General features: G+C 41.0%; 3 protein-coding genes and 1 non-coding gene across 9 annotated transcripts; 2 read left to right on the top strand and 2 right to left on the bottom strand.

The window, feature by feature from the left end:
* The first annotated feature begins 340 nt into the window (after positions 1-340).
* On the top strand, positions 341-12,550 carry LOC18054548 (myosin-2). Of its 6 annotated transcripts, XM_006451932.2 has the most exons (27): positions 341-603; positions 905-991; positions 1,084-1,791; positions 2,579-2,680; positions 2,781-2,924; positions 3,030-3,180; positions 3,301-3,328; positions 3,487-3,655; positions 3,825-3,888; positions 4,025-4,038; positions 4,136-4,220; positions 4,959-5,062; positions 5,160-5,298; positions 6,729-6,847; positions 6,989-7,141; positions 7,216-7,305; positions 7,561-7,638; positions 7,920-8,078; positions 8,503-8,703; positions 9,041-9,246; positions 9,334-9,469; positions 10,080-10,209; positions 10,478-10,591; positions 10,685-10,797; positions 11,255-11,467; positions 11,652-11,700; positions 11,785-12,550. In XM_006451932.2, exons 3-27 carry the CDS (start codon positions 1,321-1,323, stop codon positions 12,132-12,134), a joined length of 3,582 nt encoding a protein of 1,193 aa, XP_006451995.1. In that variant the 5' UTR covers positions 341-603; positions 905-991; positions 1,084-1,320; the 3' UTR covers positions 12,135-12,550. The 6 variants fall into 6 exon arrangements, with proteins under 6 accessions (XP_006451995.1, XP_006451996.1, XP_024048141.1 ...); XM_006451933.2 differs by having other exon boundaries at positions 11,652-12,550; XM_024192373.1 differs by having other exon boundaries at positions 1,271-1,791; positions 11,652-12,550.
* A 102-nt stretch (positions 12,551-12,652) lies between these two features.
* LOC18054549 (chlorophyll a-b binding protein 13, chloroplastic) lies at positions 12,653-13,985 on the bottom strand. Its single transcript, XM_006451935.2, has 3 exons — positions 13,595-13,985; positions 13,337-13,498; positions 12,653-13,245 (listed from the first exon to the last, which is right to left on the bottom strand). The coding sequence occupies exons 1-3, from the start codon at positions 13,727-13,729 to the stop codon at positions 12,736-12,738; spliced, it is 807 nt and encodes a 268-aa protein (XP_006451998.1). The 5' UTR covers positions 13,730-13,985; the 3' UTR covers positions 12,653-12,735.
* Positions 13,986-14,207: 222 nt separating this feature from the next.
* TRNAF-GAA lies at positions 14,208-14,280 on the bottom strand. The gene has a single exon. It is a non-coding gene; the product is annotated as a tRNA-Phe (tRNA).
* Positions 14,281-15,056: 776 nt separating this feature from the next.
* LOC18054550 (putative FBD-associated F-box protein At3g50710) lies at positions 15,057-16,707 on the top strand. The gene is made up of 4 exons (XM_024177808.1): positions 15,057-15,087; positions 15,177-16,022; positions 16,109-16,338; positions 16,435-16,707. The coding sequence occupies exons 1-4, from the start codon at positions 15,057-15,059 to the stop codon at positions 16,705-16,707; spliced, it is 1,380 nt and encodes a 459-aa protein (XP_024033576.1).
* The last annotated feature ends 6,291 nt before the right edge of the window (positions 16,708-22,998 follow it).

Consider the following 22,998-nt stretch of genomic DNA (forward strand, 5'->3'; position numbering starts at 1 on the left):
CTATTTATAAATTAATTAAATTTGGTAAATACATCCACTACAAAATAAGGTAGATATATATTACGAAAAATGGTAAATATATTTACGAGGGTTATAATGGGAATTTAACCAAAAAATTCGGGTACACGTACGCAAATACCAAAACGGTAATTTCATGCAAAACCCGGCCCCTTAATTGAAGCTCGTAGCTTTGCTTTGCATGTTCCAAGAAGTGATTTCTGTTCCGCTGTTCTGCAATCTGTTACTTCTTAATCAGAGACCCCTGTCTTCCTTTGTTTTGTTTCCAAAAAACAATACTTTTTTGATTTTATTTTATCCATTTTATAATTATAAAAACATTTCCCATTTCCTTATTTTAAAATTCTTCGTCAGATCTAAACCGTTTCACAAGAAATCAACGTTGGGCTGAGCCCCCACTACCCACCTGGAAAAAAAATTCAAATTTCTTGCAGAAGCTTAAAGCAACAACAATTACAATAACGGCAACACGAAAAAGAGAAAAAAAGAAAAGAAAAAAGAAAAACACCGGTAATATCGACACAAGCAAGTTAATTGCCAATAATTTTTGTGTTTTTGGAAAACAAGAGAAAACGGACCGCAAAGGTTAGTTTCAATTTCCGGTTTCGCTTTCATAATCTGTTCTGGTTTTTGTCAAACAAACTTAATCTCTTTGGTCACTCTTTATCTTCGTAATTTTCGTAATTTTTTTAGTGAAACAAGCCTCGTTTTGGCAAATTTTCAGTTTAACCGTTTTGATTTTTTGATTTTTTGATTTTTTGCAACAAGAAAAGCAAAACCGTTTTTTCTGCTTCCTCCATTTTTGTGTGTGCGTGTTCTTTGTTATCTTATTATCAAATTTCAATAAATTAGTCCTAAATTTTTACCTATTCTGAATCTTAATTAGGGTTTTGAGCTCAGTTTTCGGCAATGCAACGTGAGTTTTGAGTATTATTGGAGAAAACGAGTGGCAATTTGCGAAATTGTGAACAAAGTAAGGGGTTTTGAGCTCCTTTTTTTTTTTTTTTTTAATGAAGGCACCACAATGTTTTGAACCGAATTAGGATTTTATACCTCTGTTTTCAGCTGCACAGCTATGACAATACGAGAAAATTGAATCTGCTGGGAGAATTTGAGTGTTGAAGTTGAAGTATTTTGATCCATACTAGGGTTTTTGAGCACTGATGAAATAATAATCGAGACAATTAGCTTGTGTTTGAGAGTTATAATGCAATAACAGAACTCACTCATTGAGTTCTTGTGAAATAGACAGATCATATTTTGAAGACTGATTTGGAGGCATAGATTACAGAAGGTTTAGCAATGATGTTATCAGCGTCACCGTCAATGGTGGCTCGGAGTTCATTAGAAGAGATGCTGGAATCCTTAAGGAGACGGGACGAGTGTGAGAGGCCTAAGGACCTGCCTCCAGCCTTGCCAGCGAGGCCCACATCAAGGGCAAGGCTGCCTTCGGCAAGAAAATCACTGCCCACTGACTTTAAGGTTGGGGAAGAAAATGGGGCGAAAGCCAGCATGGAAAGTGCTGAGAAGAGGAGTAGTTTGAATGGAAAGGAAGATGGAAAGAGAAAAGAGAAGGAGTGGGGAGCTAAGAGGAATAATAGCTTTGGGAGCAAGAAATTAAGGAAAGAACAAACAGTTGTGGATTTACCGTACGATGGTGGTGTGATGTTGGATGAAGAGAAGGTAAATGAGGTTCTGGAAGTAAATGAAATGAAGTCAGCCAAGAGTGGAGAAGTGGAGTGGGAAGATAACCTTGGGTATTTCATCAAGAAGGTCATTTTTTTTCTTGCTGTTACAATTGTGCTGTTTATTTTGTCACTCTTAAATTTTTACTTTTGTTGTTAATTGAATGATTTCTTGGTTTCTCTTTTTGTTTCTTAGTGGTGGCAATGAATTTTGTGTGTTAAATGAAATTTTGGAGTTATTACATAGACTTTTTCCATTAGTTAACGTGACTGATTTTATTGGGTAAAATGAAGGTTTTAGAGAGCTTCTGCAAGCTTTTAAAAATTGGGTATTTTACCAAGGGGTAACTGAGAGTAAAACAAAATTTTGTTCATTTTATATTTTGCTGGCTTTTTGGTTATTTTGTTAATTTTGGCTATGTTAGAGTGGGTTTGAAGTTGTGCTAGTGCATACAGACGGGTTTGAACTCTTGTAATTGGTTTTATTTTCACATTTCATGTGTGAATTTGAACTTATGAGCTTTAGAAGGCTTTTCAATGCTTGATTTATTTTTATGAATTATTGAGCATTGTAACTTAATCTTGGGAGGGTTTTTAGCTCTGTAACTTATATTGGACCAAGAGAATTTTTGTTCTATATATATGCATGTGATCGGTTTTGTTTCTTTTTGTATTAGGAAGCAGAAAATGTGACCTTAAAAAATGGGTAGGACATTGGTAATTGCTGAAAAATTGGATCGTTGCTATTGATTTCTACCACTAGTTTTATTCTGTGGTCGGATATAAGTTAGGAGTTGATAGTTTATGTTTGATATAGTTTGTCACCGTAAGCTGTAAACTTTGTTTTCTAAATGATGATTTTGAATTTTGTTTAGAAACTGCGTGTTTGGTGTCGACTTGAGGATGGAAAGTGGGAATCTGGAATGATACAGTCCACTTCAGGGGATGAAGCATTTGTTTTGCTCTCCAATGGAAATGTAAGTTCATAAGTTTTGAAGGTCTCTAAAAGCCATACAAAATTCTCATTTGCTTTAGTTGGTGAGTTGTGCCTGCATTTATCTTTCATAAATACCATAGGTTGTGAAAGTGTCCACCGGAGAACTCTTACCTGCAAACCCAGATATCCTTGAGGGTGTGGATGACCTTATACAGCTTAGTTATTTGAATGAACCATCGGTTCTTAACAATATTCAATACAGATATTCTCGGGATATGATATATGTAAGTTCACAATCAACCTCTTGCTCCTGCAGATCATAAATGTTGGCTGGATCTTCTTCTTCCTTCGGCTTTCCTTTTACATTTTTCTTGTCTTTCTTTGTGAAGAGTAAAGCAGGGCCAGTTCTGATTGCAGTCAATCCTTTCAAAGCCGTCCCAATTTATGGAAATAAATTCATCACGGCTTATAGACAGAAAGTAATGGACAGCCCTCATGTTTATGCCATAGCAGACACTGCTTATAATGAAATGATGGGAGGTTAGAGACTTTCTCTTTTCCTTTTCTGTTTCTGTATTTTTCTAATACATTTTATTGAAGATTTTCAAGTTTTCCTCGTGGCCAAGTGTAAATTACAAACATCCTTTAATTTATTTGCAGATGGTGTAAATCAATCCATAATCATAAGGTTAGTTTGGACAATTTCTTTCTTTCTTCTTGGACACCCTCCTTGGTTTACATTTCTGATGCTCTTGTATGTTGGATCATAAGCTTTCCATCAATGGTTTACATAAAGTCAGAATACTTCTGTGATAAGAAGAATCGTTTTTTAACATTGTTTTACAGTGGAGAAAGTGGAGCTGGAAAAACAGAGACTGCAAAATTTGCAATGCAGTACTTGGCTGCTCTTGGTGGTGGCAGTGAAGGGATAGAGTACGAAATCCTTCAGACGAATCATATACTTGAAGCATTTGGGAATGCGAAAACATCTAGGAATGACAATTCAAGCCGATTTGTAAGTTCTATTTTTTTTTTTCCTGCTTATCTTTGCTGCAAAGCACCCATAAGTTTATCATGTTTTATAGCTCAAATCATCCACAAATATCCCAAACGGTCCAGTCCATAATTGAAGTTGTCCTAAAATTTTTACTGCTCTGTTTTCTCATTTATCTGAATGGATCCAGGGGAAATTGATTGAGATTCACTTTAGCGCCTTTGGGAAGATATGCGGTGCGAAAATCCAGACATGTAAGGGTGTTTAAATTGAATAACTGTTGTAATGCTTAACTAATTTATATTATTTTTTGACTGCGTTAACTGACTTGACTCACTGTCACAATTCACGGCCATGACAACTTCAATTCGCAATGATTATTGTGGATAGTTCTGCTGGAAAAGGTACCTTGTTGCCCCATCTGAACTTTAGCAAGGAACTTGAGTTATTATCGTTATTATCTTGTGCTAACTTCTAAAATGGTCATGTCACTTTGAGCAGTCAAGGGTAGTTCAGTTAGCCGCTGGTGAAAGGTCATACCACATCTTTTATCAACTTTGTGCTGGTGCTCCATCATTTCTGAAAGGTATCATGTTTTCATTATTCAAACTATGCAAGTTTTTCAATGGTTTGTCACTGTGTTTAGGGTGATGAATGCCTGATGTTTTCATGTTTTCCTTGCGTTATATGAAAAATAGCTGCATCAGTTGTGTCCATGGATGTAGGAAGCCCCTATTCTTTATGCAGTGTGGTATTCCTTCTCCCTAAGGTTTAGGATAGTTATTTCAGTGGAGCTTTTGGAATCTCCATGCCTATAACAATTACTTTTGCTATTTGTTAGTTGGCTCGCTATCAAGTGGTTGGAAATTGTTTCATATTGTATTGCACTTGGAATTTTGATAAAATACTTTGTAAAGTCACCCTTTGCATAATCGAAAATGTTGAATTAGTCACTGTTGTGATAAATAGATCCTTTTGGTGGGCAACTTAATCTTAGTTTTGCCTACATTAAGAGAGTGACCAGGTATTTCAGATGCAGTGGAGTGTAGCTTTTTCGATCTTCTTAATAATTTATTCTTTGTTGTAATGGTAGTTATTTTTAGTTATTTTTTTATCAGTGGCAGCTTTTTCTTGTGGACTTGTTCTGATATATGACTATTTAAACTGGGATTGTTTTGAATTTTATGACACACACATTTTAATGAGTGAGAACCATTGCATTGCTTTTCTAGTATGTATTTCCTTGTTTTCTACCATTGCATGTACTTTTTAAAATTGACTAATTCTCTAATACTTCCGAAATATGTCAATGGTTTCTTTGCAGAGAGACTGAACCTTAAAGTGGCTAATGACTACAACTACCTTAATCAGAGTGAATGCTTGACCATTGATGGTGTCGACGATGCTCAAAACTTTCATAATCTTATGGTAATTTAGTGTTTAGATATTGCTATCAACCTCCCCAAGTTCAAATCCTTCATTACTCAATTTACTTACTTTCTCGGTTAATTTTCCATTTCCACAGGAAGCCTTGGACATTGTTCTAATTCGGAAAGAAGATAGAGAGCAGACATTTGCTATGCTGGCGGCAGTGCTATGGCTGGGGAACATATCATTTCAAGTGATTGACAATGAAAATCATGTGGAGGTGATAGCTGATGAAGGTAAGATCTATTTGTTAGGCATTCTATTGGATTACTTTTTAGTAGAGGTCTCCTATATGATGCTTATCTATGACTGTTGATCACTATCTTTGATACTTAATAAATCGATGTATCTGATACTCTAATTTCTCATGTGGTCTCAGAAATGAAACCATTGAGCTCTGTGGCCAAAGGAGATTGTGTAGTGATTTCCTGAGCAGTGGTTGGAGTTTGAGTTGCATATTAGTGAATGCAATAGCTAACTATATCAATATCTGGTCACTTGTCTATAAAACTATAGTCATAGGCTAGCATCACTTCTGATTATTGAAATAGTAACTTTTGTTCTGATATAATTGCTCCTGAAGAAGACACATGTCCAAAAAGGGATGCCATGTAACTAAATTTAATCAGAAAAAGCATTTGGCAATTTTAATCAGGTTAGGCCTTCAGCTTAAACCTCGTTAAGTATTACCACTTTATGATGGTAACAAACCATTAGCATGGTCATCAACATATAAGACATGATGGAATGGGTTTTTATTTGCACTAGCAAAGCAATTAACTTTTCTAATGAATTCTCATTGAAGAGGTATTGGAATTGACGGTAGAAGTAAGCTAGTGTTATTTTTATTTTGTAATACCAGAATTAATCATAAAACCCTTCTTTTAGAAATGTAACTGGTTCCACTACCCTTTTAAATATTCATGTTCTATGGTTGTGGCATATTACCCCCAAATTTTCAATCCTAAAATACTGCCATAGTATGTTCTTTTGTTTACTCCTGAAGCATCTAGAGTTAGGATTTTTTTTTTTTTTAAAACAATGATTGTCATTGGCTAAAACCCCAACCCAGGCATACTCTTTTGTTTGGATTGTATCTTCTACTCACCCTTTTATCTGTTGGTTGGGATGCAGTTAATTTCTTGGGGGTAATGTTATATTGCTCATCTACCTTGGGCAGTAAAGTTCAAATAAAATCCATCATATACTGTTTTGCAAATGGCAGAAATCAGGATGCCTTTTTAAGTTTTGCTTTAGGAAGAAAGAAGTCTACTAGTTCTAATGCATCTTTGAGGGTAAACTGATTGTTTGCCACTGCTGAAAAATTATGAGATCAATCTGGTATCCAATTATGTGAATAACCTTTATTTACCTTTCTGCAATTAAGTGTTCTAATAAGCTTGGGTGTTTAAAGATGTATTTTTGTGAATGGTGTAATGTTGTATTTAATAGCTACAGACAAAGAGACAGATAATTTTGATTGATTGAAATATATCCAAGAATATACCTATTACATTATGCTTTGTCCAGTTATCACTGGTAAAGTATTGTCACTCCATTTTACTTGGAACTTTTGTTTCATTTTTCTCTGCATTTTTATTTGTGCTTATCCTGTAGTGTGTATATTTGTTCAACCCTAAGGCTTTGCGTATTTTCCTTCTGGTAGCTGTGACTACTGCTGCCATGCTGATGGGTTGCAGTTCTGATGAGTTGATGCTGGCTCTATCTACCCATAAAATCCAAGCTGGCAAGGATAGTATTGCTAAAAAATTAACATTGCAGCAGGTTTGTTAAGGACTCCATCATTAAATTTATCCCTTCTTCCATGCAATGATTTGTCTTTGTGTGCTTTTGCACTCTTGTGTGCTTTTCATGCATTTATTATTAACTCACCTATTGTATTTCGATTGATTATCTTCCGTTCAGGCAATTGACAGCAGAGATGCATTGGCAAAATTCATATATGGGAGCTTGTTTGACTGGATTGTAGAACAGATTAACAAATCACTTGAAGTGGGAAAACAATGTACTGGGAGATCCATAAATATCCTTGATATTTATGGGTTTGAGTCATTTAAGGTACACAACTTGTGTTTGTTTGTTAGTGATTGTAAAGTTTTATCAATGGTAATGTTCTCATGTTCTAATTGCAGAAAAATAGCTTTGAGCAATTTTGTATAAATTATGCAAATGAGAGGCTTCAACAACATTTCAATAGACATCTATTTAAACTCGAGCAGGAGGTATGTACCTATACTCAAGCACAAAGCTGCTTTGGGCAATCTTTTTTGGCTTAATGGTGCAGAAGAAATCAAAAGACATATCTTCATAACCTATATAACCAAAATTCAGTCATTTCTGCATCGTTGCTGAACTTTTGCAATTAGTTTCCATAGTGATAGAAAAAAAATATATTTGTTAAACATATTTGAGTTGAAATCATTAAAAAGAAGTAAACGAATAATGAAACATTTCTTAAGAAAATATTTCTATTTCAGGAGTATGAATTGGATGGGGTTGATTGGACCAGAGTTGAATTTGAAGACAATGAAGAGTGCTTGAATTTAATTGAGAAGGTATTCATGACCTTATTTTGTCATCCATCTGTTTTTCAGCTCAAAATTAGCTTGGAGTTTCCTCATCTGTTTCTTTAAACTCTTTGTTTACCTTTATACACATGTTTATACTTATCTTCCTTGATATTGCTGTCACAATAGCTTCCAAAAATTAGATTGTCTGAGCTCCGGAACTTAGTGATTTCTTCGATTTGCATGCTTTAATTTTAAAATTAGAATTTTCGGAATATGGTTTCAGCTTTGTAACAGTTACTCTTTTGTTTATCTGGCATGCTATGCAGAAACCTTTGGGGGTACTTTCTCTACTGGATGAGGAATCAAATTTCCCCAAGGCCACTGATTTGACATTTGCCAATAAGCTTAAGCAGCACTTGGGTTCTAATTCTTGCTTTAAAGGAGAGAGAGGCCGAGCTTTCAGTATTCGGCATTATGCTGGAGAGGTCAGTTATTTCTGAATTTTCTTTAGGAATTTTACGAATTCAAGTTTCATAACACCAACAACTTTTCCTTTGTGAAGCTTCAATGATCATTTCTAATATGGTTAGTTGCACTTTTATTCGAATAATTACTGAAGGTTGTGCAGAGGCTAAATTTTTAAGTGCTTGATATTAGCGATAATTTTTGTTATTCTGTTTTGGTTTTTGCTTGTCAGTACTTTCTGCATATAAATTTACTGTGCATCAAAAATTTCTGTAGAACATAAGTTAAACAGAGGCTTGGTGTTATATTTTGTTGAATATTTCTTTCTTGTTACAGCTAGTACAGCACTGTAGCTACCATTGAGAAGAGTATGGTGTTTATGAGATGATATTGTTTTTGGTCTTCTTTATTCATTTACAATATTAACATTTGCACTGTAATCAGGTTCCCTATGATACAAATGGATTTCTGGAAAAGAACCGAGATCCGCTTCAAACTGACATCATCCAACTCTTATCTTCATGTACTTGCCAAGTACTACAGTTATTTGCGTCCAAAATGCTTAAGCCATCACCGAAACCAGCTGCATCTTCTCAGCCGGGTGCATTGGACACCCAAAAGCAAAGTGTTGGTACAAAATTCAAGGTAAATATGCTTGATTATGATTTGATGCCGAACATGAGTATTTGCTTAAATCGGATACTGAAACTACAAAGCTTATTACATATCATGCAAATTGATGGGATGCTTTTGGAGAACCAACCATAAATTATGAAAATCACATTATATTTTGACGTGCAGAGAGCACAAGAGTTATTATTATTATTTTTTTTTCCAATTTTCATTGACCTAGTTCTGTGATTTTAATGTGTTTCATAAATTCTTCTTCATCTAAAGAAAGAAACATTTAAAGTCAGATAAAAGCTTCACATCCCTGAATCATGTTTTGTACAACCTTAAAGTGTCTCTTGCATGTTTGTAGGGTCAACTCTTCAAATTAATGCACCAGTTGGAGAACACAAGACCTCACTTTATTCGCTGCATAAAGCCAAATAGTAAGCAACTTCCTGGCATATATGAAGAAGACCTTGTTTTACAACAGTTCAGATGTTGTGGAGTTCTGGAGATAGTTAGAATTTCAAGATCAGGATATCCTACTCGAATGAGACATCAAGAGTTTGCGGGAAGGTATAGAATGTATCCTCTTCTAATCTTTTAGTTCTTTTTCTTACAAACCTTTGTTTACCCCTCTTATGAACCTGTCATACTTATTAGGTATGGAGTCCTGCTTTCGGAGAAACAATTATCTCAGGATCCATTAAGTATATCAGTGGCTGTTCTACAACAATTTAATGTTCTTCCTGAAATGTATCAAGTTGGTTATACCAAATTGTACCTTCGGTCAGGGCAGGTAGGCTTCTGTATTTTACAATAGTATTTTACATGTTACTATATCCTGTTGTAGGCAACTACCTATCGATTACATGCTATCCCAATCTATAGAAATTATAGTATTATATTTAGGATTATCAAATAAAACCTGAAAGAGAGTTCATCATATTAAATTATTTTTCAGTGGTTGTTTCACAAATATCTTAAAAATGAGAAGAAAATTAATTTTATTATTCTGTTAACTGCTGACAGTAGAGGTTCATTGGCAAAATTAATTTTTGATGGTTTGCTATTTAGCATATGAAATTGTAACTCAGAAGTATAAGATTTTCTTAAATGTCTAAGAATTCCTCAAAATGAAGAATAAGAATACTAACTCTTTATTCTGTACTTATGATACTCACATATTTCCTCTCTTTGAGACCATTATATTTCTAATTTGGCACACACTTAACTGAGGAATCCTACAGATTTCAACATTTTATGGAGGATTGTGTAGCTTAATAGTTTTGACTACCTGCAGAGTTTTTCGAACTTCTAACTTAAATCATAATTTTCTTCTGATTGTGACTAAAACTATCTTGTTTAGTTGTTTCACTAATTCTTTTATGTCATGAATTGTTTGATAGCTTGCAGCGTTGGAGGATAGGAGAAAACAAGTATTGCAAGCCATAATTAGGCTTCAGAAATGTTTCCGTGGTTATCAGGCTCGTTCTCGTTTCCGTGAACTCTGCAACGGAGTAATAACATTACAATCATGTAATGTATTTCTCTTATTTGTCTCTATATATTCTTGATGTCACTTGCTCGTTTTATTCAATGGAGCAAAATTCCTCTGGGGTCCTTCAGTTTTGGTGTTTACTTGTGTTTGTGCTTTAAAGCACCAATGTTAGTTATTTTGGGGGCTCAAAGTCTAAGATTTATGAATCATACTTGATTTTTTTAAAACCTCCGAAGCCTGTCTCATTAAAAATGTTCCTGAGCTTTTTCATTCACCTATATGATGAAAGTTACCTCTACAATGTAGTTGCACGTGGTGAGAATACGAGGAGGCGACATGCTAGCTTGGGAAAGAGTTGTTCGGCTGTTGTTCCCAAAATTCGTGATGAGCAGCTGAGAGAGATCATATGTTTACAATCTGGTAGAAATTATGTTGTTGATTAGCCAACTTTGTGGTTTTCTAATGGCACACAGTTTCTTACTTTCTTTCTTTTTTCTTTTAATGTGCTTTCAGCAATCCGTGGGTGGTTGGTTCGGAAACAACTTAAGATGCATAAACTCAAACAATCAAACCCTGTGAACGCAAAAGTTAAACGAAGGTCTGGCAGGAAAAGTTCAGACATGAAGGTAATCTTATGATGCATGCATCTACTTGCCAGATCTTTTTCCCTTGTCCACTCTTTTTTCTGTTATTGCAATTAATTGTTAGTCTCTAGATTTTGTAGGCATAACTACGAGAATTCTTCCATCTGTTGTGGTTTATTCATGATTAATTTTTATGATAATTAACCTTTGTTTCCTGTCGAGTTATTTTGCATCTTTTTTATGTACATCAGACTGCCAAATTTGGGTGGTTCAGACTTGTCAGATTTTCACCATGGAAATGTCAAATGCTTGGGACCAAATTACAAAAATTGGGCTACCTTTTTATGCTATTGTGAATTTAATTTAAATTTTGCAATTATGGTAAACACTGCTGCATGCCTTTGTGAATGGATTATTAAGAATGTGTTTTCTTTTTCTATTCATAAATGTCTGTGAAAAGTCGAGCTCAAGACTAATAGGGTAGTCCTTGGCCGAGCAGGATGTTCCACAGGAGCAGGTTCAGGCCCTACCTACAGCTTTGGCTGAGCTTCAAAGGCGGGTTCTCAAGGCCGAAGCAACTTTGGGCCAAAAGGAAGAGGAGAATGCTGCATTGCGTGAGCAATTGCAACAGTATGATGCCAAGTGGTTGGAATACGAGGCAAAAATGAAATCAATGGAGGAGATGTGGCAAAAGCAGATGGCATCTTTGCAAGTGAGTTTTACATGTTTTTACACAGACATAATCATGGAATCCCTCTTAGGGATTTGTAAGGGAACCATATTGAATATGTGCACTATATTCACTATGCATGCATAGGCACATGAATGCTAACAAGATTTATGCACCATAAACGATTTAACTATGATGCTGAGTCTTAAATTTTATTTTGATGCAGATGAGTCTTGCTGCAGCCCGGAAAAGCCTTGCTTCTGACAACACTCCAGGTGAGCCCGGCAGACTTGATGCTTCTACATCTCCTCACCTTTATGATTCTGAGGATACAATGTCCATGGGATCTCGAACTCCAGGTGGAAGCACACCCATGAAATTTCTCAATATTGTGCCTGATGCTGGATCTGGTAGAGAGTCTAATGGCAGTTTGACTGCTGTAAACCATTTGACAAAGGAATTTGAGCAGCGGAGACAAAATTTTGATGATGATGCCAAGGCATTGATTGAGATCAAAACGACACAACCAGCTTCTACTGTGCATCCTGATGTAGAACTTCGGAAATTGAAAATGAGATTTGAGACATGGAAGAAAGACTACAAAACAAGACTAAGAGAGGCAAAGGTGAGGCTTAATAAACTTGGGCAGTCAGAAGTTGAGAAAACTCGTCGCAAATGGTGGGAGAAGATAAGCTCTAGGGTTCAATAGTATTCCAGTTTCAAGTTAGCACATCTCTTGGTGTTGAGATAACAATGGCGAAAGGAACTTGAGGAATATAGTAGAGGAAAATATTTCTATTACTCTTCCCTGTTTCGGTCCTCAGGTGACTTTGCCTTATATCTCAGTGGCTGTAGTTAGGGTTGTTAATATGGTGTGAGGGTAGATAAAGAGGGAATTGTGTTTGTATATCTACCAATTTTTGTTACTTTGGTGGAATGACCAATGAGCGTGTGTATAGCCAGATAGGGATTCAATTAGAGATTCAGTCCTCTTTTTTCCATTATTTATGTAGTTTGTGTATATTCTGTTGTCGTTGATGTAATGCCAAAATTTGTAGTCGCAAGCACACCAAATGTGGAAAGTAAAATGTTAATATTGCCTCATCTAGCTGTCCATAATGTTCATGTTCCCTTGGAATTTGTTAACTTTTTCGTTGATGTGTGCTATGCTATGGTTGCATTGTTTTAGGATTCTGAGGGTTCTAATGGGATATGATTCAACATTGACACAAGTAACATTGGATCTCAAAGGCAGAATATTCATAATCTACATTGCACATGAACAAGAATTAACAGTAATCATAATCAGTTTATGATCCAGGTACAAACTTGGTAGCATAGACCCAAGCATTGTTGGCAACAGGGTTCTCAAGGTGGTCCAGGAGGTTCTCCAGGGGACCTTTGCCTGTCACAATAGCTTGGACAAAGAAACCAAACATGGAAAACATAGCTAGCCTGCCATTCTTGATTTCCTTCACCTTGAGTTCAGCAAACGTAACAGGATCATCAGCAAGGCCAAGGGGATCAAAATATTGGCCACCAGGGTAGAGGTCGTTTCCTTCTCCGACACCAGGGAGGCCATTGATACGGAAACCCTCAACGAGCCCCATGAGGACAACCTGGAATCCCAGGACAGCCAGAATGCTTTGAGCATGAACAAGGTTGGGGTTTCCCAAGTAGTCAAGGCCACCTTCTGAGAAAATCTGAGCTCCAGCTTTGAACCAAACCGGTTCCTTGAAGTCTACTCTAAGCCATTTCTCGAGAACTTCAGGGGTGATGCAGCCTAGTGCTCCAAGCATAGCCCACCTGCCATGGATCACCTACAAATTGAAATAGTAGTATCAATATCTTTGTTGCTGTAACCACATTACCAGCCGACAGAGGGCAAGAATAAGAAGGAAAGAATATCACCTCAAGAGCCCTGTTCCTGGCAAAGGCCTCGGGATCAGCAGACAAACCAGCAGTGTCCCATCCATAGTCACCTGGAAACTCTCCAGTCAAGTATGATGGAGTCTGTGCTGAAAAGGGTCCCAAGTACTTCACCCTGTCTGGCCCATACCACAGTTCATTTCCCTGAACACAACAATATCTTCAATGAATTTCCCTAAACACAGAGACAAAGAGAGACAAAAAGGCTGAAGGTGTAGGTTAAGGTTACCAACTTATTACCATTGTGTACTTGGCATTCCCCATCGGAACAACATCTTTTAGAGCGTTAGCAGTTGTCCTACTCTGGCCAAGAAATGGGGTTGCCCTAAGAGAAGTGCTAGAGCTAGCAGTAGCAGCCGCCATTATTGATGCCATTGTCCTGAGAGTTGGTATTATGGATGTTGTGTCGGTTGGAACTGTGATGTTAATATGTGTCTGAAGACAATACAGAAAGAGAGATGAAGGGCGTTTGTTGTTATAACGGGAATGAAATGAGAAACAAGAGACGGGTGGTGTGGAGGAGAATGCATGAGCTGGAAATTTGTTTGTGGTGGGGATTCTGAAGTTTGATTCAACCAATCAGATGGCAGCTAAGGATTTTAAGTATCTCCTTCTCATATCCTATTTTATCCACACATCTTCTGCCTTCGCTTTGATTATTTTTTTACGCTTGAAAAAAATCTTGACTGTAATGCATCATATTATAGCGGTTTTTGTAGCGTAACGTGTCTCAATGTTACTGGACTAAATAGATTTTACACAAATGTCTCCTCAAATTATTGGATGATTTGATATTTTCGTGGCCGGTTGATTACGTTTGGTTCGCGGAGAATTAAAAGATGAAAAATCGTATTGCGGTGAGCGTGGATCGAACACGCGACCTTCAGATCTTCAGTCTGACGCTCTCCCAACTGAGCTATCCCCGCAGTTGGTTTTCCTTTTAACTTTAAATGTTTTTATATAACTACTTTTTTGGTTAAAATAAAATCACATATTAGCTATTGAACTAGTTTTGGGCATTTCATTATATCAATGTTCTTCAATATAGCAGCAGCTGCAGATTCGACATCAGAACCAATTAATTGAATAGTGTTGATGCGAGATTCCGGTTCTCCTCGTTCTACGACCAGGATCTCTGCTCGATCAACTTCCCCACGACCAGGAGGTCTCCTAGTAATGCTTCTTCTCCAGATATCCCTGCACACACAGACAAGTCAGAGTACGCCGGTTGTTCTCCCGGCGCAAACCCTCCGATGCTCAAGTCAGATATCAAGGTTCGGGGAACGCTTGCCACAGGTCTTATGGCTTTTTCGTGGTTTTTTTCTTTTATCTCAAAAATGCTAACCCTTTTACCTTCGTTGGCTACCTTTTTATAGGCTTCCTCTGAATCCTCGTTTTTCGCTTTTTTTCGAGACGGTCTGGGGCTCTGACTGCTGCGTTATGGGCAAACGTGGGATCTTGGCTTCTGTCTCGCCATAAGATAGGCTTTGAGACTTTGTCGAGCCTTTGCATGCCTTGGATTTTTCTCGGTTCCGAGCGAATGAAATTCCGCGACGTTCCATTAATGGTAGGATTTGACTTACATGAAATTGTTCGGACATAAAGCGTGAAAGATAAACGATAATGAACATGAGCGAAAATAGCTTTCCAACTGCCGTCGACCGGGTCTCCTCGCCTATCGACCTCTAGCCGGAATGGCCGTATGCCTCTTATAGGAAATTGGCCTCGCGCTTGTAAGCTCCGGATCCCGCTATCTGCTTGACTCTATATGGCCCTTCCCAATTCGGTCCCAGCACTCCTTGAGTCGAATCTCTGCCATCAGATATCTGCTCGTCATTCCTGGTCTCGTCGACATATTTATCCCAAACAGTATCTCTCCCAAACAATAGTGATCTTCTTGAACCAGATCTCTCCCCCGACACTATAGCATGGAGTTTTCAAGAATTCGTTAGTGATATTCTTGATAGAGTGAATTTGTTAGTGATTCGAAGATTTTACCTTCATTGCCTACAAAGCTATGATGCGGAAGTCTTGAGGGATTGGGTGGTTCGTGGATGGACAAACAATGTGGTTGAAGTAGATATAAGAGTCGACAACATAAATGAGGATAACTTTCTTGATTTGCCCTCAAACCTTTGCACTAGCACAGCACTTGAGGTGCTGAAATTACAAGGCAATATTACTCTTGATCCTGATCCTGACCAACGGGTCATCTTTCCAAGTCTTAGGATTCTGCACATGGATGTTATTCAGTTAGGTGTAAGTGGCCATCATAGGGACTTATACCGTTGCTGTCCGGTTTTAGATGATTTGTATGTGCGAGGAAACATTGCTGAGCCACTTCCATTTCAGTTTGATGTAGTTTCTACCTCTGTTAGAAATCTGAACTCTGAATTCTACTTGGAGGATAAACATTTTGATAATGAAGACAATGTTTCCCTAACATTTGAGATCAACACGCAAAACCTTGTGTGCCTTGAGTTAAGAGAGAATTTTTTTGCCCAGTATATCCTCCGAAACTTAAATCTTCTTGAGAAGGCAGACATTGGCATTGGAGGTGTTTTTATGTGCCCCAGGGGTGGGGGATTTGATTTTGATCATTGGAGTGACGAGAGGATCAGCTTTCTTCCAGAGGTCTATAACGTCAATTCCCTTGCACTTTCTGGATGTACAGTTGGAGTAAGTATCTGTTTTTTCTTTTTCATAATTCTTTCTTTTAAGTTTTTATTTGCTTACAAGGAATAAATTATTAAGGCTACTCTTGTTATATGTCTAGGGCTCTCAGTTCCATCCGCGTAAGGCAAAATGCTGGTGCTGCCTCCAGTGATGATGATGATGATTTCACAGGAGGACATGTTGAACTCTTACCTACATTTTATTCTCTGGAAAAGTTGAAACTTGGTTTCGTTTATTGCTGCAGCTGGAACTTTTTACCCTTTGCACTTGAACACTCCCCTTTTCTACAGAGTCTTGACTTGGAGAAGGTTTCTTTGGCTTTTGTACTAATTGTTGTTGGCAAAGTAGATATTAGTAAACACTTGCATCTTTAACCGTTTCCTTTTGGCATTATGTTTCATTAGGAGGCCAAAGGTGAATTTCCAGATTGTGTCCAGCGATGGGAAGAACGGGATGTTCCAGCCGACTGTCTGCGGAATTGTCTCAGGGGAATCAGTGTCCGGGGATTTGGAGGGAAGCTACATGAATTGCAGGTGATTGAGTACCTTTTGAAGAATGCACGAGTCTTGAGAAGGATGGATATCTATGCATCAGCCGAAGGTGGGGCGCATTCTGAGGAGATAAAGGCCTGTCAAAGAGGTTCAGTTACCTGCTATGTTAATGTTACTGTTGAATGAAGTCAAGGCACTAAGATTTGGTTGCATCAGAATTTCTTCTTGTAAATTTAGACCTTCCATTCTCCTTTGAACGGTTGCAGTGAGCTTTATTGCTGTTGTCTGTTCTGGAAATGCTCATGTTGTTATTACAGAAAAATTGGTCTCCTGCACTCTGAAACAAAGAAAGATGTTTACATGTGCATACCGACAAAGCATGGCTGATATAAAATTGATTGAATATTAAAATGGCTTGTAATTGATTATGGTCTGAAATTTTTTGTGCTATTTGTTTGGGAGAGATATTGTTTGGGATAAATATGTCGACGAGACTAGGAATGACGAGCAGATATCTGATGGCAGAGTTCTGCGAACCGGTGTGTTCCGTAAAAGCCTGGTGCGCGGAAGAACAGGAGCAGAAATATCCTGCTCGTCCACGATGTTGTCATCCGCGAGGCCAATTTCCTATAAGAGGCATACGGCCATTCCGGCTAGAGGTCGATAGGCAAGGAGACCCGGTCGACGGCAGTTGGCAAGACATGCTCTCCAGCCCGAGAATCTAGGCACGACAGCCACGCTTTCCCCTGAACCGTGGCGTAACACGCAAGATCTCACAGAACCACGACAGCCACGCTTTTCCCTAAACCGTGGCGTAACACGCAAGATCTCACAGAACCACGACAGCCACGCTTTCCCCTGAACCGTGGCGTAACACGCAAGATCCCACGTTTGCCCATAACGCAGCAGTCAGAGCCCCAGACCGTCTCGAAAAAAGCAGAAAACTGGGATTCAGAGGAAGCCTATAAAAAGGTAGCCAACGAAGGTAAAAGGGTTAGCATTTTTGAGATAAAAGAAAAAAACCACGAAAAAGCCATAAGACCTGTGGCAAGCGTTCCCCGAACCTTGATATCTGACTTGAGCGTCGGAGGGTTTGCGCCGGGAGAACAACCGGCGTACTCTGACTTGTCTGTGTGTGCAGGGATATCTGGAGAAGAAGCATTACTAGGAGACCTCCTGGTCGTGGGGAAGTTGATCGAGCAGAGATCATGGTCGTAGAACGAGGAGAACCGGAATCTCGCATCAACATTTTGGCGCCGTCTGTGGGGACCCAGAGCAAAAAGCTTCTGTTGATAGCAAGAAGAGGGGTGAAGTAAGCGAAAAGCAATGGAGACAGGAGGAAGTAGTGCACAAGGGGGTGATATGAGGCTTAACGATTCCGTGACGCTAAGGGAGATAGTCAGCGAAGCACGGGAAAAAGTCATGTTCGACCGGATGGAACGGATGGAAAAGCAGATGGAGACCTTGACAACCATCCTGCATGAGCTGCGGAGCGAGCGAAGGGTAACCCAAGAGGGAAGGGTGAGAGGTGGTGGAGTGGCACCAGGTCCCGATAGTGCGGGGAGAAGTCAAACCAGACGGGAGGAAGTAGTGCACAAGGGGGTGATATGAGGCTTAACGATTCCGTGACGCTGAGGGAGATAGTCAGCGAAGAGCGGACTTGTGACGCGGACGACGGGGTGGTGAATGCAAAGGAAACAGAGTTGAGGCAACACTTGCAAGATGTAGAGCAAGAGCGGGATCAAGTTGCAGCACGTGACCCTGGTCGTGCAGGGCAGCTCGAGGAGGAAGTGCGCAGACTAGCGCAGATAATTAACGACATGCAAGGGAGGAACAGAGCCCCTGGTTGGAGGATAATGCTGGACGGAGAATCGCCGCTCGCAGCGGAGATCATGAGGGCAGTTATTCCGAGAGATTTCTGCCTCCCCGACCTCAGATACTCGGGAAGAACTGATCCGCTGATGCACATAGAGCGCTTCAACGACATAACTGGGGTACAAGGACTATCTCAATCCCAAAGGTGCAGGGTGTTCCCACTATCCCTCGAGGGACGTGCACGAGAATGGTACAGGAAACTTCCTCGGGGCAGCATTAAAACCTTCGAGCAGATGTGCCAGGAATTCGCAGAGCAGTTCAGTGGAGCGATGTCACCGGAAGATGACATGATGGAGCTGAAAAGCATGAAACAGGGGGAGCAAGAAACCCTTCGAGAATTCATCAAGAGGTTTCATCGGGCTGTCCTCGACTTGGGAGCCTTCAACCACCCTCAGGCGTTAAGGGGATTGAAAGAAGGGGTGAAGATAGGAAGGCTGTGGTACAATTTGAGAAGCCCAGCTATTCAAACGTATGCGGCCGCATACGAGCAGGCTAAAAGAGACATCGAGATTGAAGAGGAGAAGGCTGCACGGATCAAGACAGACCAGTTAGAAGGGTTGGGGAGGAAAGAGAAGAAAGCATTACCAGGGAATGGGCCAATCAGGAGGAGGAACCACCAGGCCTCCGGTAGTGGAGCAGGAGGTAGGGTCACCGCTTACCAGCCTCATCAGAGGCCACCACAGTATCAGCGCAGCAGGGCGCAACCTCCTCGTTCCCCAGCTAGGGAACCTTGGACAAGAAATGATCCGGCATCTGGTGGTCTTCATCAACATTCCCACGGTGGCAGGACGAGCAGATCAGAAGTACTTCCACCGCCCCCAACTCAGAGCGGGGCAAACAGAGAAAGAGCAGTGCATCTGATCGACCAGAACCAGGACTATGGGCGGTACACTCCCTTGAAGATGTCCCTGGATGAGGTATACGAGGCCATAAAGGATCGAGGGCTGCTGCACCTCCCTACACCAATAACAAAGCTACCCAACAGGAGGGATAGAGGACGTTATTGTAAGTTCCATGGCACCCATGGCCATACCACAACAGAGTGTAGAGATCTCAAGACCCAGGTCGAAGATTTGGTGAGAAATCGGTACCTGGACGAGTTTATGGATGGGACTTTTCCGATGGTGGCCACGACAGATGAAGGGGAGCAGAGTGATAGAATCTTGAGGCGCGAGCAACCCGCAGTAAGGGTGATAGCTGGGGGCCCAACGTTGGCCGGAGATTCAAACAGATCGAGAAAAAATTATGCTAGGTACGCCATGACCAGTAAAGAGGTACTCCTCAACACCCCAGCAGCCAAACGAGCAAGGGTCAGGCAAGTGCCAATCATGTGGACGGATGAGGATGAGGATGAGGAATGGATCCTATACCCCCACGAGGATGCCTTAGTCATCAGGGCTACGGTCGCTAGCAAGAAGTTTGACCGGATACTGGTTGATACAGGGAGCTCAGTTGATGTGTTATTTAAGTCAACCCTGGAAGAGATGTGAATAGCCGACCGAAAGTTGGAATACACCAACACCTCCTTGAAGGGGTTCGGAGGAGGGAAGCTGGTTCCTCTGGGCGTGGTCGAACTGCCCATCACAATTGGGAGCCCCCCGACAGAAAGAACAGTGATACTGGACTTTGTCGTAGTGGATGAGGAAGGTCCTTACCAGATGATCCTAGGTCGACCATTTTTAAGGATAAGTAAAGCGGTGTTGTCCAACCATTATCTGGCTCTGAAGTACCGGGTGAATGGGGTAGTAGGAGTGGTACGAGGAGACCAGAGGATCGCAAGAAGCTGCTACTCCTCGGCAGCAAGGGAGGCAATGCAGATAACATCCCTCGATACCCGAGTGGAAAACAAGGCTGGCAGACAAGAACCTGTAGAGGATCTGGAAACAGTGAGCATGGGACCAGAGAACCCGGGAAAGACGATCAGAATCGGGTCGAGACTTAAGAGAGAGCAAAAGCAGGAGTTGGTGAAATGCTTACAGGCTCATGCTGATGTGTTTGCCTGGACACATGAAGACATGCCGGGGATTGACCCCGAGGTAGTGTGTCATAAGCTGGCAATAAAGAAAGGTGCTCGGGCAGTAAGGCAGAAGAGGAGGTGCTTCAACCAGGAGAGGTATGAGGCTGTAAATGACGAGGTGGAGAAGCTCTTGAGAGCAAGGTTCATTCGGGAAGTCAGCTACCCAGAATGGATATCAAATGTGGTGCTGGTAAAGAAGGCAAACGGCAAGTGGAGGATGTGTGTGGATTTCACAGACCTCAACAAGGCGTGCCCAAAAGACAGCTTCCCTTTACCAAGGATCGATCAGCTAGTAGATTCAACGGCTGGACATGGTCTGCTTAGCTTCATGGACGCATTCTCGGGATACAACCAGATCCCCATGTACGAGCAGGATGAGGAGAGCACGACTTTCATCACTAACCAAGGTTTGTTCTGTTACAGGGTGATGCCATTCGGTCTCAAGAATGCTGGGGCCACCTATCAAAGGCTGGTGAACAAAGTCTTTAAGCCGTTGATCGGGAAAACCATGGAGGTGTACGTGGATGACATGATTACCAAGTCCAAAATCCCGAAAGAACACGTCAGACACCTCGAGGAGACATTCGAGCTTTTGAGGAAGTATAAGATGAAGCTCAACCCGGAGAAGTGTGCTTTTGGGGTCGAGTCAGGGAAATTCCTGGGATTCATGGTGAGCCATAGGGGGATTGAAGCAAATCCCGAGAAAATCCAGGCGATTGTGCAAATGACATCTCCTCGTAACCTGAAGGAGATGCAGAGCCTCACGGGGAGGTTGGCGGCGTTGAGCAGATTCATATCCAAGGCTACAGATAAGTGTCAGCCATTCTTTCAAGTGATAAGGAGGGGAAAGAAAACAGAATGGACCCCAGAATGCGAGGAAGCCTTCCGAAACTTGAAGCAATACTTACAGCAAGCTCCGCTGCTGTCCACACCGAGGGATGGGGAAAAGTTGTATTTGTATTTGGCGGTATCGGATCGGGCCGCCAGTTCTGTTCTGGTGAGAGAGGAAGAAGGAGTTCAGTATCCGATATACTACACCAGCAAGGCCCTGCTCGACGCTGAGGCCAGATACCCACCGTTGGAGAAATGGGCACTTGCCCTTGTGGTTGCTTATCGGAAGTTGAGGCCATATTTTCAAGCCTTCCCGGTCTCGGTAATAACAAACCAGCCATTGCGTCAAACTCTGCACAAGCCAGATGCCTTTGGTCGGCTCGTCAAGTGGGCTGTGGAGCTGAGCGAGTTCGACATAGACTATAAACCCCGCGCGGCGATAAAGGCCCAGGCAATGGCCAATTTCGTAGCTGAATTCACAGAGCCCGAAGTATGCTTAGGTCAACAAGATGCAGCTATAGGCAATGACGAAACTCAAGTATGGCAGATGTCTGTGGATGGGTCATCAGGGGAGCGGGGTTCAGGAGCAGGGATTGTCCTGGAAGGCCCAGAGGGGGAGGAGATCTCTTATGCTGTAAAGTTGGAATTTGCAGCCACAAATAACCAGGCAGAGTATGAAGCCTTGATAGCAGGTCTGGAATTGGCTAAGGCCGTGAAAGCAGACAGAGTTAAGATCAGAACCGATTCCCAGCTGGTTGCGAATCATGTCAGTGAAAGATTCCAACCAAGAGAGGAGAAGATGGAACAGTACCTGAAGATAGTCAGGCAGATGATGGGGAAGTTCGAGGCAGTGGAGGTGATACAAATCCCCAGGGAGTAGAATAGTCGAGCAGACATTTTGGCGAGGATGGCAGCAGTAGCCGACCCAAAAATGCCAAAGTCGGTCCCTCTGGAGGTGAAGTCCAGCCCAAGTATCGAGCATAATTTGGGGGTGTTACGGATAGAACAAAAATGCTCGTGGAGGGACCTGATAGTTTCATACCTTAGAGACGGGGTATTACCACCAGATAAGCTGCGAGCTCGGAAGATTAGAGCCCAGGCCTCGAGATACACGATGATCGATGGGGTACTGTATCGGCGAGGATATACACTACCGTTCCTTCGGTGTTTGGATGAGGACGACGCGGATTACGTGCTGAGAGAAGTACATGAAGGAATTTGCGGAAATCATTCTAGCGGGAGGTCCCTGGCCCACAAGGTTCTAAGGCAGGGATATTTCTGGCCGACAATGCACCAGGATGCGCAAAAGAAGACCAGGGGTTGTGCAAGCTGCCAGAGTTTTGCAAATTTCTCCAACCAACCACCAGAGAAGCTCACCTCCATGGCCTCCCCTTGGCCATTTGCTCAATGGGGAATTGATCTGATCGGCCCATTGCCAAAAGGACGAGGAGCAGCAACACATGCAATAGTTGCTATAGATTACTTCACGAAGTGGATAGAGGTGGAAGCCCTTAGCAGGATCGCAGAGAAGAAAACAACAGACTTCGTGTGGAGAAACCTGGTCTGTCGATACGGGATCCCTTATGCCTTGTTAACGGATAATGGCAGGCAGTTCGATAATCACAGCTTCAGGGATTTCTGCCAGAACCTCGGGATAGAGCTGAAGTATTGCTCGCCTGCTCACCCTTAATCGAATGGACAAGTAGAAGCAGCCAACAAGACCATCAAGAGGCTTCTGAAAATCAGGCTCGGAG

Source organism: Citrus clementina, unplaced genomic scaffold (assembly GCF_000493195.1).
Source record: "Citrus clementina cultivar Clemenules unplaced genomic scaffold, Citrus_clementina_v1.0 scaffold_1, whole genome shotgun sequence".
NCBI classification, from domain to species: domain Eukaryota; kingdom Viridiplantae; phylum Streptophyta; class Magnoliopsida; order Sapindales; family Rutaceae; genus Citrus; species Citrus x clementina.